The 13,325-nt window shown below is 46.0% G+C and overlaps 1 protein-coding gene across 1 annotated transcript in view; it reads right to left on the bottom strand.

Annotated features, from left to right (window-relative positions):
* The window catches only part of LOC116068804 (WD repeat-containing protein 49-like), a 54,290-nt gene that overhangs the window by 13,811 nt on the left and 27,154 nt on the right, over positions 1-13,325 (bottom strand). Inside the window, exons 11-15 of the mRNA XM_031338813.1 lie at positions 9,684-9,849; positions 3,922-4,017; positions 2,207-2,265; positions 1,392-1,533; positions 400-439 (exon numbers count right to left, since the gene is read on the bottom strand). Coding sequence (XP_031194673.1) covers positions 400-439; positions 1,392-1,533; positions 2,207-2,265; positions 3,922-4,017; positions 9,684-9,849 — 503 coding nt within the window. The remainder of the gene's footprint in view (positions 1-399; positions 440-1,391; positions 1,534-2,206; positions 2,266-3,921; positions 4,018-9,683; positions 9,850-13,325) is intronic.

Genomic DNA, 13,325 nt, shown 5'->3' with positions numbered 1-13,325 from the left:
AAAAAAAAAAAAAAAAAAAAAAAAAAAAAAAGCTCTGCCTACATCTATTCTTCCTATTCTTCCCTGTCATTGGCTGTAGGTCATTTTTATTTACCTGATTAGAGACTAAGAAGAGCAAAGTTTGCAGTCTTTTGGTAGGCTTGAGAATCTGCTGCAGGATCTGGTTGCAACTAGTATTTAGCATTTAAATACGAGGCGGCACCAGCCCAGCCCCCAACACCTCTCCCTTCCACGACTCCATGAGGAGCGCGCCCCTCTTGTTTCCTCCTGAGCACAAGGGAAAAGCTGTTTTCCTCCTTCAGCACTCTCACAGGGATTTTGAAAGGACTGATGTGACCATGACTCAGTTGTTTTCCTTCTTTTATAGATTAATGAACCCTTCAAAAGGATGGTACTCACGAGGTCACCATGCTGACGTGAGCTCTCCAGGATGTCACGGCTAAGTGAAAAGAGAAAAAGGAGTCTGGTGTGGCTGTGTGCTCAGTAGGAACTGGCACTGATGTGGTGGTGGTGGTGGTCTTTCTGCTTTAATTCTCTAAGGGAACACCAAGCACCCTCCCCTCCCCATACCAGCTCTGAAAGTATACGAAACAGGACCAATGGAGCCATGCTTACACAATGACTTTCCTCAGTGATTTTTATCATGTGTGTCTGTGTACATGGTGTGCTGGCAGGTTTGTGAGTGTGTGGGCACAGATACCGTAGATGTAAAGAGCAAAGGTTGATGTCGGGTGTCTCTTCCATTGCTCTTCATTTACTGAGGCAGGGTCTTCTACTGAATATGTCATTCATTGATGAGTCTAATCTAACTAGTCAGCTTGGGGAGGGTGGAGTCCTCAGTCTCTGACTCCTGAGTGCTAGGATTATGTCGTGGCCACCAATCTTCTCTTAGGAGATGGGACATGTGTGTGTGTGTGTGTGTGTGTGTGTGTGTGTGTGTGTGTGTGTGTCGCACCTGGCTTTTATATGAGTGCTGGAAGTACAAATCCCAGTCCTCATGCAGCCTCTCTCTCTCTCTCTCTCTCTCTCTCTCTCTTACTCTCTCTCTCTCTGGTAACCTGTTGTTACACAACCTTGCAAGTAAATCTCTGTTCACCTTTGTCACTTTCTTTGCCAAATCTCTATAAGCAGAACTGCCATTTGTAGCATTAGACACAGGTTGTCAATATGCCCCTCAATTGCCATCGAGCAATCGCCCCCTAACAGATGCCCTTTCCTGCATCTTCACCGACATCAAACGTTTTCAGGAAACTATGTTTCTGAGATTCTACTTTCCAAGAGCTTTAAGAGTAATCCCTTGCACTGGGACAATTTAATTTCCCCACAAGAACATCTCACAGGAACCAAAGCAATCTTATCTAGGGTTAAACACGAAGAAATTTACTGCGTACTGTTGGGAGCCTGCAGCTCTGCTCCCCGGAGACCATACTCCTGGATGTCATAGACATGTATAAAGCCTTGCTGGTCAGCCAGGTAGGCAAGAGTATCTCCTGTTGTCACCACGATGCCACTCACCTGGGCTCTTTCTCTGGACTGAGAAATATCAAAGGCAAAGATAATAAGAAGGTAAGTCTGGTGTTGATGCATGCCTTTAGTACTGGCACTCGAGAAGCAGAGGCAGGTGGATCTCTGTGAGTTCAAGGCCAACCTAGACTACACAGCAAGTTCCAGGACAGTTAGGGCTATGCAAAGAAACCCTGTCTCAAAAAACAAAACAAAGCAAAACAAACAAACAAAAACAGTGACTCAAGCTCAGCCACTTAGAAATATCAGGAAGAGGGGGCTGGCGAGATGGCTCAGTGGGTAAGAGCACTGACTGCTCTACCAAAGGTCCTGAGTTCAAATCCCAGAAACCACATAGTGATTCATAACCACCTGTAATGAGATCTGATGCCCTCTTCTGGTGTGTCTGAAGACAGCTACAGTGTACTTAATTATAATAATAAATTAATTAAAAAAAAAAAAGAAATGTCAGGAAGATATCAAAGCAACGAATCAGAACCTGGCAGATCATCCTGATGACACAGGGCCAAACATCTCTTCCTAATTTGGTTCATTTTCTTCAGTTAGAACTGTAAGACCATATTGGGGAGTGGTTTTGACCTTGTTGACTTGTTGACTTGTCAGGGAGCAAACAAGCAATAACAACAATAACAATAAGGCAAACCCACAGCCAGAAGGTTACCAAGTTGTTCCCCCAACTTACCGGAGTGAAGTCTGCAATGAGGCCAGACCCACTAAAGAGCTTCCAGAAACGGACAGAACCTGGGTAAGAAGGAGGTCATAAGGAGTGGTCAGAGCCCAGCCACCCAAAGACTCTGAAAAAGTGCTGGACTCACCTTGTGGTCTCACCAGGGGTGTTGGGCCCTACCTGGCCTTGGTTTGGACCTTGACTCGAGCCTGGCTTGATTTTTGAGAACAGTCATTCGCCTCCCCTTGAGAATGACTCAACACGGCCTAGATGAAATCACTTCTGCCTAGCTACCGCTGACGTCTAAAATTTTCATAGGCCCCGTGAAGTCACCCCATATCCCTCATCATCTCACACCACCCAATAGGTCATCTCACCCCATACCCCTATCCCCACCTCCTTGCCCTGTCTATATAAGCAAATTGCTGTCACATTAAAGCAAGTTACTGCTTTGACAAGACACCAGGCCTAATGTGGTTCTTCACAGGTCTTGACACTCACCATCCCATGCTCAGCCCTGGAGAGACCCGGTGGGTCCGGGCTTCTCTCCTTACAGCTACCTGCGGCAAAGAGCTGACACAGGGCCAAACATCTCTTCCTAATTTGGTTCATTTTCTTCAGTTAGAACTGCAAGACCATACTGGGGGGTGGTTTTGACCTTGTTGACTTGGTAGGTTCTCCTCCACTAATCAGGGTGACCTTGGCAGAGGAGGGTGCCCACTATACAGCGTGTGCCATGCTGAGAATTAATGTCTTCCAGTTGTGTGTGTGTGTGTATGCCAGGCCTAGTGGCCTCAATTCTTGCCTGTGGTTTACATGTAGGTTCACCAATAAGTCTTTGTGAAGTAGGGAACCTCAAGCAGATCTTGGGAGAGCCACAGAACCCTGCTCTTCTCTGGGGAGGGGGTGTATGCCTCCCTGGGTAAAGCAGACTGAAATGGGTCCCAAAGGAGTCCCCAGATGAGCTCACCCCAGATGCAACAGCACCTGATGTCAAAAGACCACCAGCATGGGGCTGAGATAAGGAGAAGGTGACCCCTCTCACGAGTGACAAACAACCAAACACCCTGGGACCAAATATATACAGCTTAGCCTTGCCCACTATCAGGACAGCATAGCTACTGCCTTTCTGATTTTACTAAAAATCTTAGACCATTTGGAGGCTGGATTTGGGCCCACTTGTTACATTTGAAGCTTGGGGGTCATGTTGCTGGTTAATGTCAGCTAGCTTGTTAATGGCCCCTGCTGAGCCCTCACTTCCCTCTCCTTAGGATTTGCCAGCTCCATGCTGACTTTAGCATCCTGCTTGCTCTTCACTACGTGACCCTTTGACCTTTCTCCTTTGATTCCTCTGTGAGGCTACCTGTGGCTGCCTAAGCCAGTTTCCCTTGACTTGTGCTTTTCTGTTTGGCTCAACTTAATGGTGTCACTGTGGGCCTCACAATCTCTTTGGGATACCTGAGGTCAAGCTCCCTTCAAGGTGGCCTGGGACCCAGCAGGCCGCAGGAACAGCAGGGCAGAGAGACTTGATGTGGAGGACAATGGGCTTGCATCCTAGCTACATGGCTGCCCTCCTGTAGGGTAGGTGGCAGTTGGAGCAGATTGGGGTGTTGGCCTGAGATCTGTAAGGCTGGCGATGAAATAGCAGAGGGAGATTGTGCCACTTCAGGTTGGGTAGGGGCTTCCTCACCCAACCTGGATCAGGGATGATCTTATATCAGAAGCCTTACCTCCGGGCCCATTGCTGATGAGGGAAGCAGCTGCTGAATCCAACTTCGTCACCCGTGTCTTTAGAAAGGCAAGCTGGGAAACACTTCTCTCTGGGTCTGGAATGAAAGGGACCCCTGTCAGCTTATTTTCACAATCTCCCTGTCTGGACCCATCCCATCACAGCACCTTGTGTCTGTCTCCCTCTCTGCCTCTTTGTCTCTTTCTTGCTCCCCCCACCTCTGCGCATGCTCATGTGTGCTTCTCTCTCTCTCTCCCCCGCCTTACCTTCCCACCACAGGTGCACACGCACACACACACACACACACACACACACACACACACACGTCTCTGTCTCTCTTTTTCTCACACCTGCTCACTCTCCTTCTCCAACACACATTCAGCTCTCTTTCACACATGCCCAGCAGCATTTGGAAAGCCAACAGAGAAACATGGTCTTCTTGAATAAGAACCCAGCCAGGGATAGAAGGATGATGGCTCCAGCAGCCTATGGGCACTCTGAACCTGTCAGGAGCCATAATAGGACAAGCTAATAACTAGCAGGTGATCATCCTGAAATACCTGCTTCAGATTATTATATAATCTGCGACAGGTGCACCCTCATTAAGTAAGGCTGTGAGGGACTAATTTTAGGAAAGATTCCTGCTGTTAATATGCTTTTCCTGTTATTATTAAACATATATAACAATCACTAAGTAGTATCACACCCCTTTGGAGCAGATCTCTGCAGATCCATGAAGATGTACTGTCTTGTAGTGATGCTAGACAAATAGATGACTTGAGTCTTAATGATGATCCTATAAGAATTTCTAAAATTATATCTGTGATTATTAAGCTCTTTTATAAAGGGACTGCTATTAGGTCCTTTTCTGATAGTCAAAACTGCAATGAAAACGTTGCCAGTCTCCCAAGTGTCACCAGTTAATTGCTCTTAGATGGTAACCAGACTTTCTCCTACTCAGAGCACATTCCAAGAGGTTGTAAAACAATTAACAAAAGGTCATAAAAGGGGAAACCAACAATTTATTATAGGTGCTAGGACAGAAGATAAAATATTGACTGGGTTCATCTATACAAAACCTCACTTAAAACTTAGGTATTATCTTAAACCTTCAGCGTATCTGTGGAGCTGAGACAGGTGATGGATGTTTAGCCAGATAATTACTCCTAATGGATATGCATGTAAACATTCGCTATTGTAAACTTCTATTTCAATTTATGATTTGATTTTTGGTCTGAACTTGTGATGAACTTTGTAACATGTGATCATGTATTCTGAAAGATGTATAAGTACCGGGGACAAAGAGATGAGGGTAGAGCTAGATAGAGTAGAATCTTTTCCCTTATCCCACTAAGAGAATTTTTCCCTTTCCCCACTTAAGATCTTTTCGATTTTCCCCTTAGGTAGCTTTCATGGGAAACTTTTTACAACTTAGTAATAAATTCTATAATCACTTCTCTAAGTGTCTTCTTTTCCTGTGACTTCTGACTAGCAGGCTAAAAGTTAGAGCCCAGCAGTTCCTGCTGAGATAGAACAAAGGCTATTTATTTACTTAATCCTTTGTGGCTTGAGGAAGAGGTGCTACAGAAGGCGGGTCAGCTACAACAGCATAGTAACTTAGACTTAGATAAGTAAACTTTTTATTATACAGCAACCCTAAATATCTCGTAAGACTAAGTCTTACCCCAGAAATCGTAAGACTGAGTCTTAACCCCCCCCCCCTTCTCCCTCTGCTGCCTCAAGAAGAACCAACAAGGAAGAAGAAACACCCAGTCGGGGCTGGCTCCCACCATGAACCCCTGCCCCCCATGCTAGAACGTGGAGAGACAAGGAACAGGAGTGTGGCATGAGCTACAGAGAGAGGCTGAGCAATCTGAGAAACCCAGGCAGCATAAACAGCCAAGCCCGTGGGGTCAGGGTGGACATTAGGATGCACAGATGCTTCCCCCAAAGTGCTCCTGGTTAAGCAACTTTTATTTAACCTTTAATTAAGCACACACCTTCACTGCACAGTGGTAGGCTGCTGCTGGAAGGAGGAGATTCACATTTAAGCAAATGGGAAGATTTGTTCAAGACCTAAAAGATCAACATTCTTTTTTGTTTATTTTTCATTTACATCTAAGCATGTCCTTGACCCTTCCTGCCCCCTGTGGATTGTTAGCTGATATTGGCAAACGGAGCAGAGACAATGGATGGGGGTGTGTGTGTCAGGGATGGGGTGTTCGGAAGCCCTGTGAGTATGTATGGTAATGAAAACACACCGGGACCAGCTTCAGGGAGACAGATCAACTTTTTGGGGGTGATTCTGTGGTTATATAGTTTTGGGGAAGGGGGTAGGAATATCCAGGGTGGGCAAAGGTCATTGGCTGAAGGCTAAGGTACTGAGATACCTCATTAGATTGGAAGGCATTCCAGGAATCTCAGGTGCAAGGTGAATGGGTTCTTATCTGGAGAAAATTGAATCTGTAATCTTAACCAAGGCTATGTGGCATTCTGAAGGTAGAGGTGTGTGTGTGTGTGTGTGTGTGTGTGTGTGTGTGTGTGTGTGTGTGTGTGTGTTGGGGGGAGGGGTCAGGGTGGAGTGGGATTGTTCAAGCTCCCCAGAGGAAGTCAGAGAAAGAGAAGCCCTATTGGTAAAGGAAGTCTGCCATTTTGCAGGGAGCCCAGAAGGCAATCAGGACAATGCTAGACTTTGACCTGAATTAACAGGGCAACAATTGTCTTATAGATAAGGCCACATGTCAAGTGTAGAACAAGCAACAGCAGAGACCCAAAACTAAGCTAACAAAAACACCCAAGCAACCTACAAAATGCTGCTAGTGTGTTCAGGAGGGGATAGAGACAGAGGTGTCTCACACAGGCTGTGTTTGCATTGACTCTTAGGAGATGGACTAGGCAGAGAAGCCTAGGTCTATACAGGAGACAGCCATCAAACCAGGACTCAATGGACACTGCCAATTCCCAAATACATTAGCACAGCTCTACATCCCTAAGTCCCCTCATCCGTCAGCGTTTGGGACTCTTTATCTCTAATCCCCTGGTGCCTCTTAGTAAATGGAACTCAAGAGCCATAAAGAATATTGTGGGAAGGGAGCCTGGGGAAAGCATGGTCCTTCCATGGCCCTTGCTGAATCAGACGGGAGTGGGGGCTTCAGAGAGGAAATGAGCAGCTACATATAAATGAATGCTTACAACCCCCAATATCCAACATAAGGGTATCAGGAAGTGGGTCTCGGAGAGGTCATAAAGGTGACCTCTCTGTTCATCTGCTCGTGTTTATCCCAAGGATGGCTACAGAGGCACAAAGGTGTGCCAGCCTCTTTCTTACCCATATGGGGTCCAGGAGTGCATCCCTGCACAACACCTCAGTTATGCCCATCTATCACATGGAGATGACCTTCTCCTTCACAGTGGAGACCACATGAGTCTCTTAGATAACCTTTCTGTGAAGGCTGAAGGGATTAATGACCCCAAAGCGCCTCTCTCAAAGTTGTTCAGCCCATGGCAGCTGTTAATGATGAGTCCTATTTAATTCTCAAGTGTCAGGCTCCTGTTGATGTAAGCAGGCAGACACTGCCTATTCTCAGGGTCAGTGTGAACAGTAGATAAAATAAGCTTATGGGAAAATGGCTGACGACAGAGCTAACCAATGAGTGCCAATTGCTTTCTTATATAAACTTCCTGTGTCTCAGATGGGCTGACTTTCTTGAACTTTGGCCTGGTTGGGATTCCCTGGTTTCTCTCACAATCAAACTCTTTTTGATGTGGAAGAGGAATTAACAATCCCCTTTAGGCTGAAGAGTGGAGCTGAAACATTAGTGAGTCAGCAGAATAAAGACTTCATCTCATCTATCTTTGCAAGCCCTTTTCCCGAAGAGAACCGTGGTTCTGCATGCAAGATAGCATTCTCTTCACTGAGCCCACATGAGAAAGACCAGTATGTCTGTCAAGAAACAGCCAGGCTGCTCCTTCATGGAAGGGTACGCACACCACACATGCATGTGCCTGTGTGTGTGCCCCTGTATACGTGCCTTTGGGTGTATGCATGGGAGAGGGCAAGTGTATGCGTGTGTGTGCATGTGCACATGCCTGTACATGTATGTGTGTGTGAATGTGTACACGAAAATTCTGCCTTGCAGAAGTGTTACTGTGGTGATGGCTGGATTTGTATTCCTTTAACAAAAGGGATTCTTAAAAAGAGATTGCTTACAGTCTACAGTCCTCATGGCAACCTGGAGCAGCTTCTGAGAACAGGGTTTTGCATCAGAATTGCTTCCTGAAGCAGCAGCCTCACACCCTAAGCCAGAGACTTTAATTTCATTTTGGTGGCAAAGAAACTAAACTTCCGGAATGCAACGAATGCCATTTCTTTCCTCCCAAAAGATTAAAAGCAACAAACACAAACAAAAAGAAACAATTCTGTGTTCTCAGAACGAGCTTCGGAGAATGATTGTTTTAAACAAGTGGAGAAATGGGGATCAGAAGCTGGCTTGGTGGTGAGTCTGCAGGTCAGAGTTCCATTCTGATGCTGAGGTTGCCAGAGGCTTCACCATCTATCCCCTCTAGGCAGCACTCAAATCGACCACGTGACTTAACCATCATCTTTTTTTTTTTTTTTAAACTTGCTGGGTACCCACAGCTTGTCTCTGCATTAGGACCAGAAGCCCCGTAAGATCTTATATCCCTGATGTCACTTCTCAGAGCATTATGCACCTGGAACAACTCAGAAGTATTTTCTGATTCAGAGTTTTTGTGTTTGTTTTGTTTTTAAATGCCTAAAGCAAGGGATCTAATCTTCATTCCTGTTCACTAAGGATTTATAGGGTGGGCCTCAGGAAATGAAAGACTCATTCTGTATCATCTCCTTTCCTGTGGCTCCAAATCGGACAGCTGCTGCTTGGGAAGGATGGGCTTGGCCTGTTAGGTGGGTAGGGGAAGGGAGGAAGCCTACTTGGCAATAGACTATAGCCAGTTTCCCAGCCCTGCACACTCAGCAGTAAAACCGGAAGACATCTCAACTTGGGCCTTGTTCACCATGCATGGTCATTAAGAGGTTCCCTTAGCACTGGACCAGGCACATGGCTGGGGTACCCAATTATTGTTTTTGACAACAAAAGAAAGGAATGAAACCATGATCATTAGTAGACAGGAGGACCCTGAAGAAACAAAGCCAGCTGTGGGGGTGAAGTTTGCAGTTAAATACTCAAGTAGTAAGGATAGATTGAGGTTGGAGACTCATGGGTCATGGGCCACCAGAGGTAGTGGAGGATAGGGAGAACATGGAGAACTTCCAGTTGGATGAGACATTGAGGGGATGCTGTCTGGGCTGAGCTGGAAGAGAAGGTAACTTAGTAGCTGGTGGAAGATGTATATGGCAAGTGGGCGGTTGATAAGAGAAAAAGTGGAAGAGGAAAGGGGTTTCAAGCATAGCCGGGGGTCTCAGTGGGAACATCCTTCAGGTTGGGAGCAGATAAAGACCTCAAAGATACTGAGATTGACGTCTATGAACAGACATAAGGGCTGGGCTTTTGAGTTCTTAAGCTCTTGTCCAGCTTATGGGGAGAGGGGGATGGACAGGGATGAGGACAGGGATGAGGATAGGGATGAGGACAGGGATGGACATGACACATGGCAGGAATGGGTTGATGGCGAAGGATGGACATGACACAAGGCCAGTCCCTCCCAAGCAGGTCATGGCCCATAATGGAGACTCCTTTAGTAAGGGTCTGTGTACAGAGGCTATGGAACCTGCCCCTCACCTACCTTCTCTATAGTCCTGGCCATCTATGAGGCTGGGGGTGTTCAGCTTGCAGTACATGTGGCCTGAGATGACATTCCAAACTATTATTTCTCCATCGTAACTGGAGGTTGCCAGAAGAAAAGGCGGGCACTGAGCCACACAGAGAATGTCCTCCTTGTGCCCATGGTTCTAAGAAAGAAAGACGAAGCTGAGAAATCAGATCCCAAGCCTGTGGGTCACGGGCCACCAGAGGAAGTGGGAGCTGGGGACAGCATAGAAGCCTGAGAGCTTCCAGTCGGATGAGACATTGAGGGGATGCTGCATGGGCTGAGCTGGGGGAGAAGGCTTGGTGGTGGGTGGAAGATGCTTGTAGGGATGCCACATTTAGGGATAATCCCAAATTAGGATAAATCCCAATTTAGGGATAATTTGATCCTAAAATCAGATCCAGAGGGGTTGTCTGGGACTCTACCTCTTTGTATGAAAACCTCTCTGAATGGCAATCACTGTGTTGCAACATTTCCTGTTTGGCTATCACCTCTAGAGGCCTAGCTTTCTAAGGGAACTGGTATGTCCTTACTCTACCATCCTGCCAGCAAGCAGGTTGATGACAAGTTATTCTTGCTCAGGCCACAGTGGGTAAGGGATCTAAGCTATGGTCTAAGGAGGTGTGGTTTCCTGTAGAGAGAATGTATTGCATTGTATGTACTGTATGGCTGCATCGCCTGCCAATTAAGAAACTGATGGTCGCCGGGCAGTGGTGGCGCACACGCACACCTTTGATCCCAGCACTTGGGAGGCAGAGGCAGGTGGATTTCTGAGTTCGAGGCCAGCCTGGTCTACAGAGTGAGTTCCAGGACAGCCAAAGCTAACAGAGAAACCCTGTCTCAAAACAAACAAACAAAAACAAACAAACAAACAAATGAAAAAAACAAAAACAAAACAAAACAAAAAAAACTGCTGGCCTATGGCTTTGGCAAGAAATGGAAGGTAGGACATCTGGAACTCAAAAGAATTCTAGTAAAGAACTGGGCGAGGGATGATCCACCCAGGAAGATATGAGGAGATAGACTCATGGTACCTGAGTACAGGTAACTAGCCACATGGCAGAATGGGGGTTAAAATACTTGGGTTATTTTAGCTATGATCCAATCAGAGTAGAGCCAAGGTATCTATAAATGTATTTTGAGTCTGAGTTCTATTTCTAGAAGCATGGGGCTGGGAGAAAGAACCAAACCTAACTTCTACCATTTCCCACCAGCCAGAAACCCACATATGAGAGTAGAGTGAACCCATTTGCCCTTCACTGAGGCATAACTGTGAATGGGAATTGAAGCTATGTGCTTCTCTCAAAAGGAGGTGCTTTGTCCAGGTGCCTCTGCTAGAGACAAGAACCTAAACCTGGTGTGCAGAGACCAGAGCTGCAGAGTTCAGAGGCCTCTGGCCATGAGCATTTTACATTTCTCGTGTGGGTACTTACTGTAATGGTGAGTGCTCTCTCTCTCTCTCTCTCTCTCTCTCTCTCTCTCTCTCTCTCCCATATTAAAATATCCCAACCTTGTCCTCATGTGTTTGTCATAGAGCATCCCTTGAGGACTTGGGTTAAATTGTCAAAGTGGCTCTGTCGGCTCTTGGACTATATTGTGAGACTACTGGAAAAACAAAGACTGATGGATATCTCCTTCCCATGATCCTCTGCTGTAGCATTTTCTCTGTCCAATCACATTAGGGCAGTGACAGGCCTGTGATTGGACAGGAATAGAGAGGTGGAGCTAGAGTTGGGGGAGGAAAAAGGTCAAGAGAGAAGGAGGAGAAAGTTCAGGAGCAGGAGGAGAAATATCAGCTCATGGGGATAGACAATGAGGACGAGCCAGACCCTACGAGGTCATACAACCAAACATAGGTTTTTACAAAATAGATTAATTGGGTTAGAATATTGTCTTTATTATTTGGTTCAGAAATTATTGTATTGGCATCTTGTAAATTGTGATGTTATTGCTATATAAATCTGATTGGATATTAAGGCCTTAAGAGTCATGCTTTACTTACAGGGTCTTAGGCGCTATTTAAATAAATGATTGTGGGGGTGTGTAAAGAGTTGCATGTGAGTGAGGTATTTTTAATAGCTGGGAGAGAATAATAAGAGCCCACTGGGATGCCTGGTGGGAAAGTAAGTTTGCGGGGTGGATTCATTTTTTTAAATTCCCGCAACAATCCTCTACTGCTAGATGTCCTACCCCAACTGTAGAATGATGTTTTCTTTCCTATTCTTGGGTAGCATGTTTGAGTCCCCAACCCACATGTCAAAACCCCAACCCAGTGATTCTCATCCTGTGGGTCGTGACCCCTTTGGGAGGGGGTGTCGAATGACTCACAGGGGTTGCACATCAGATATTTAAATTATGATTCATAACAGTAACAACATTACAGAGGAACTGTATCAAAGGTCACACAGCTTTAGAAATGTTGAGAATCATTGAGCTAGAGTAAAGTGATGGTATTTAGAGGGGTGATCAGTGTCACATAGATCATGAGAATGCAGTCCCTGTGTTGGGATTTGTGTCCATACAAGAACAGGAAGAGCCACACAGCTCATGCTTGCTCTGCTAAGTGAAGACATAGCAAAGAGATGCTGACAGGGGCTAGCTTTCTCTCTGTAGGCCAGAAAGGGAGTCCTCAGCAGAACCTGACCTCAGGACCTGGAACCGGGGGAAATAGATTTCTATTGTTTAAGCTTTGTAGCATGTGCCTTCTGTTACAACTCATTAGCATATCTTCCTTCCTACTTCAGATATGCTAGCCAATCTGACTCTCCACGGTCCTTCCAGATGACAACATGCTCCGGTGCCTCTGCACTGTTCTCAAGCCCTAGTGATCTTTCAATCTCCCGGATTCCGCTACAACCACGCTATCGGCTCTCCCATCATGGTTGATTATCACGGTTGATTTGTTAGATTCATGCTTCCTATTTCCCCCAATACTTATCTCCTCACCTGTCTGTGAGCTTCTCAAGAATCACATTTGTCTCTTTTGCATCTGACTACTAAGTGCATGAGTATGCCAGTGCATATGTGTAAGTGCTGGAATACTAAATGTATATGCACTTCACTGACCTAAGTGTGATAGCCAGAGGCTATGACTTCCCTGGGAAACCTTGTATATAACTTGGTGCTTTACGAAACTGCAAACTCTGTGAAGAATGCAAGACTGTGTCAGAGCTTGCTTATTGCTATTGGAACTCCCATAAACACCACATATTTGGTCCACAAGAAGCACTTAGTAGGTGCTGAATGAATGAGAGCACATTACTGGGTGATCATGATAAACTGGGCACTGGACAAGGTCTTCCAGACCACAGAGGAGGTCAGATGAGGACTGGTTACAAGGATATACTGATTCATTTTATGTTAACGATACAAGCTAGAGTTATCAGAGGGGAGGAACCCTCGATTGATAAAATGGCTCTATAAGATCAGGCTGTAGGTAAGCCTGTAAGGCATTTTCTTAATTAATGATTGATGGGGGAGGGTCCAGCCCATTGTGTATGGGGCTATTCCTGGATGATCCTGGCTTCTACGAGAAAGCAGGTGAGCAAGCCATGAGGAGCAGGCCAGTAAGCAGCACCCCTCCATGGCCTCTGCATCAGCTCCTGCCTCCAGGTTCCT

Source organism: Mastomys coucha, unplaced genomic scaffold (assembly GCF_008632895.1).
Source record: "Mastomys coucha isolate ucsf_1 unplaced genomic scaffold, UCSF_Mcou_1 pScaffold22, whole genome shotgun sequence".
NCBI classification, from domain to species: Eukaryota; Metazoa; Chordata; class Mammalia; order Rodentia; family Muridae; genus Mastomys; species Mastomys coucha.
This window is presented reverse-complemented; position numbering and strand designations above follow the sequence as displayed.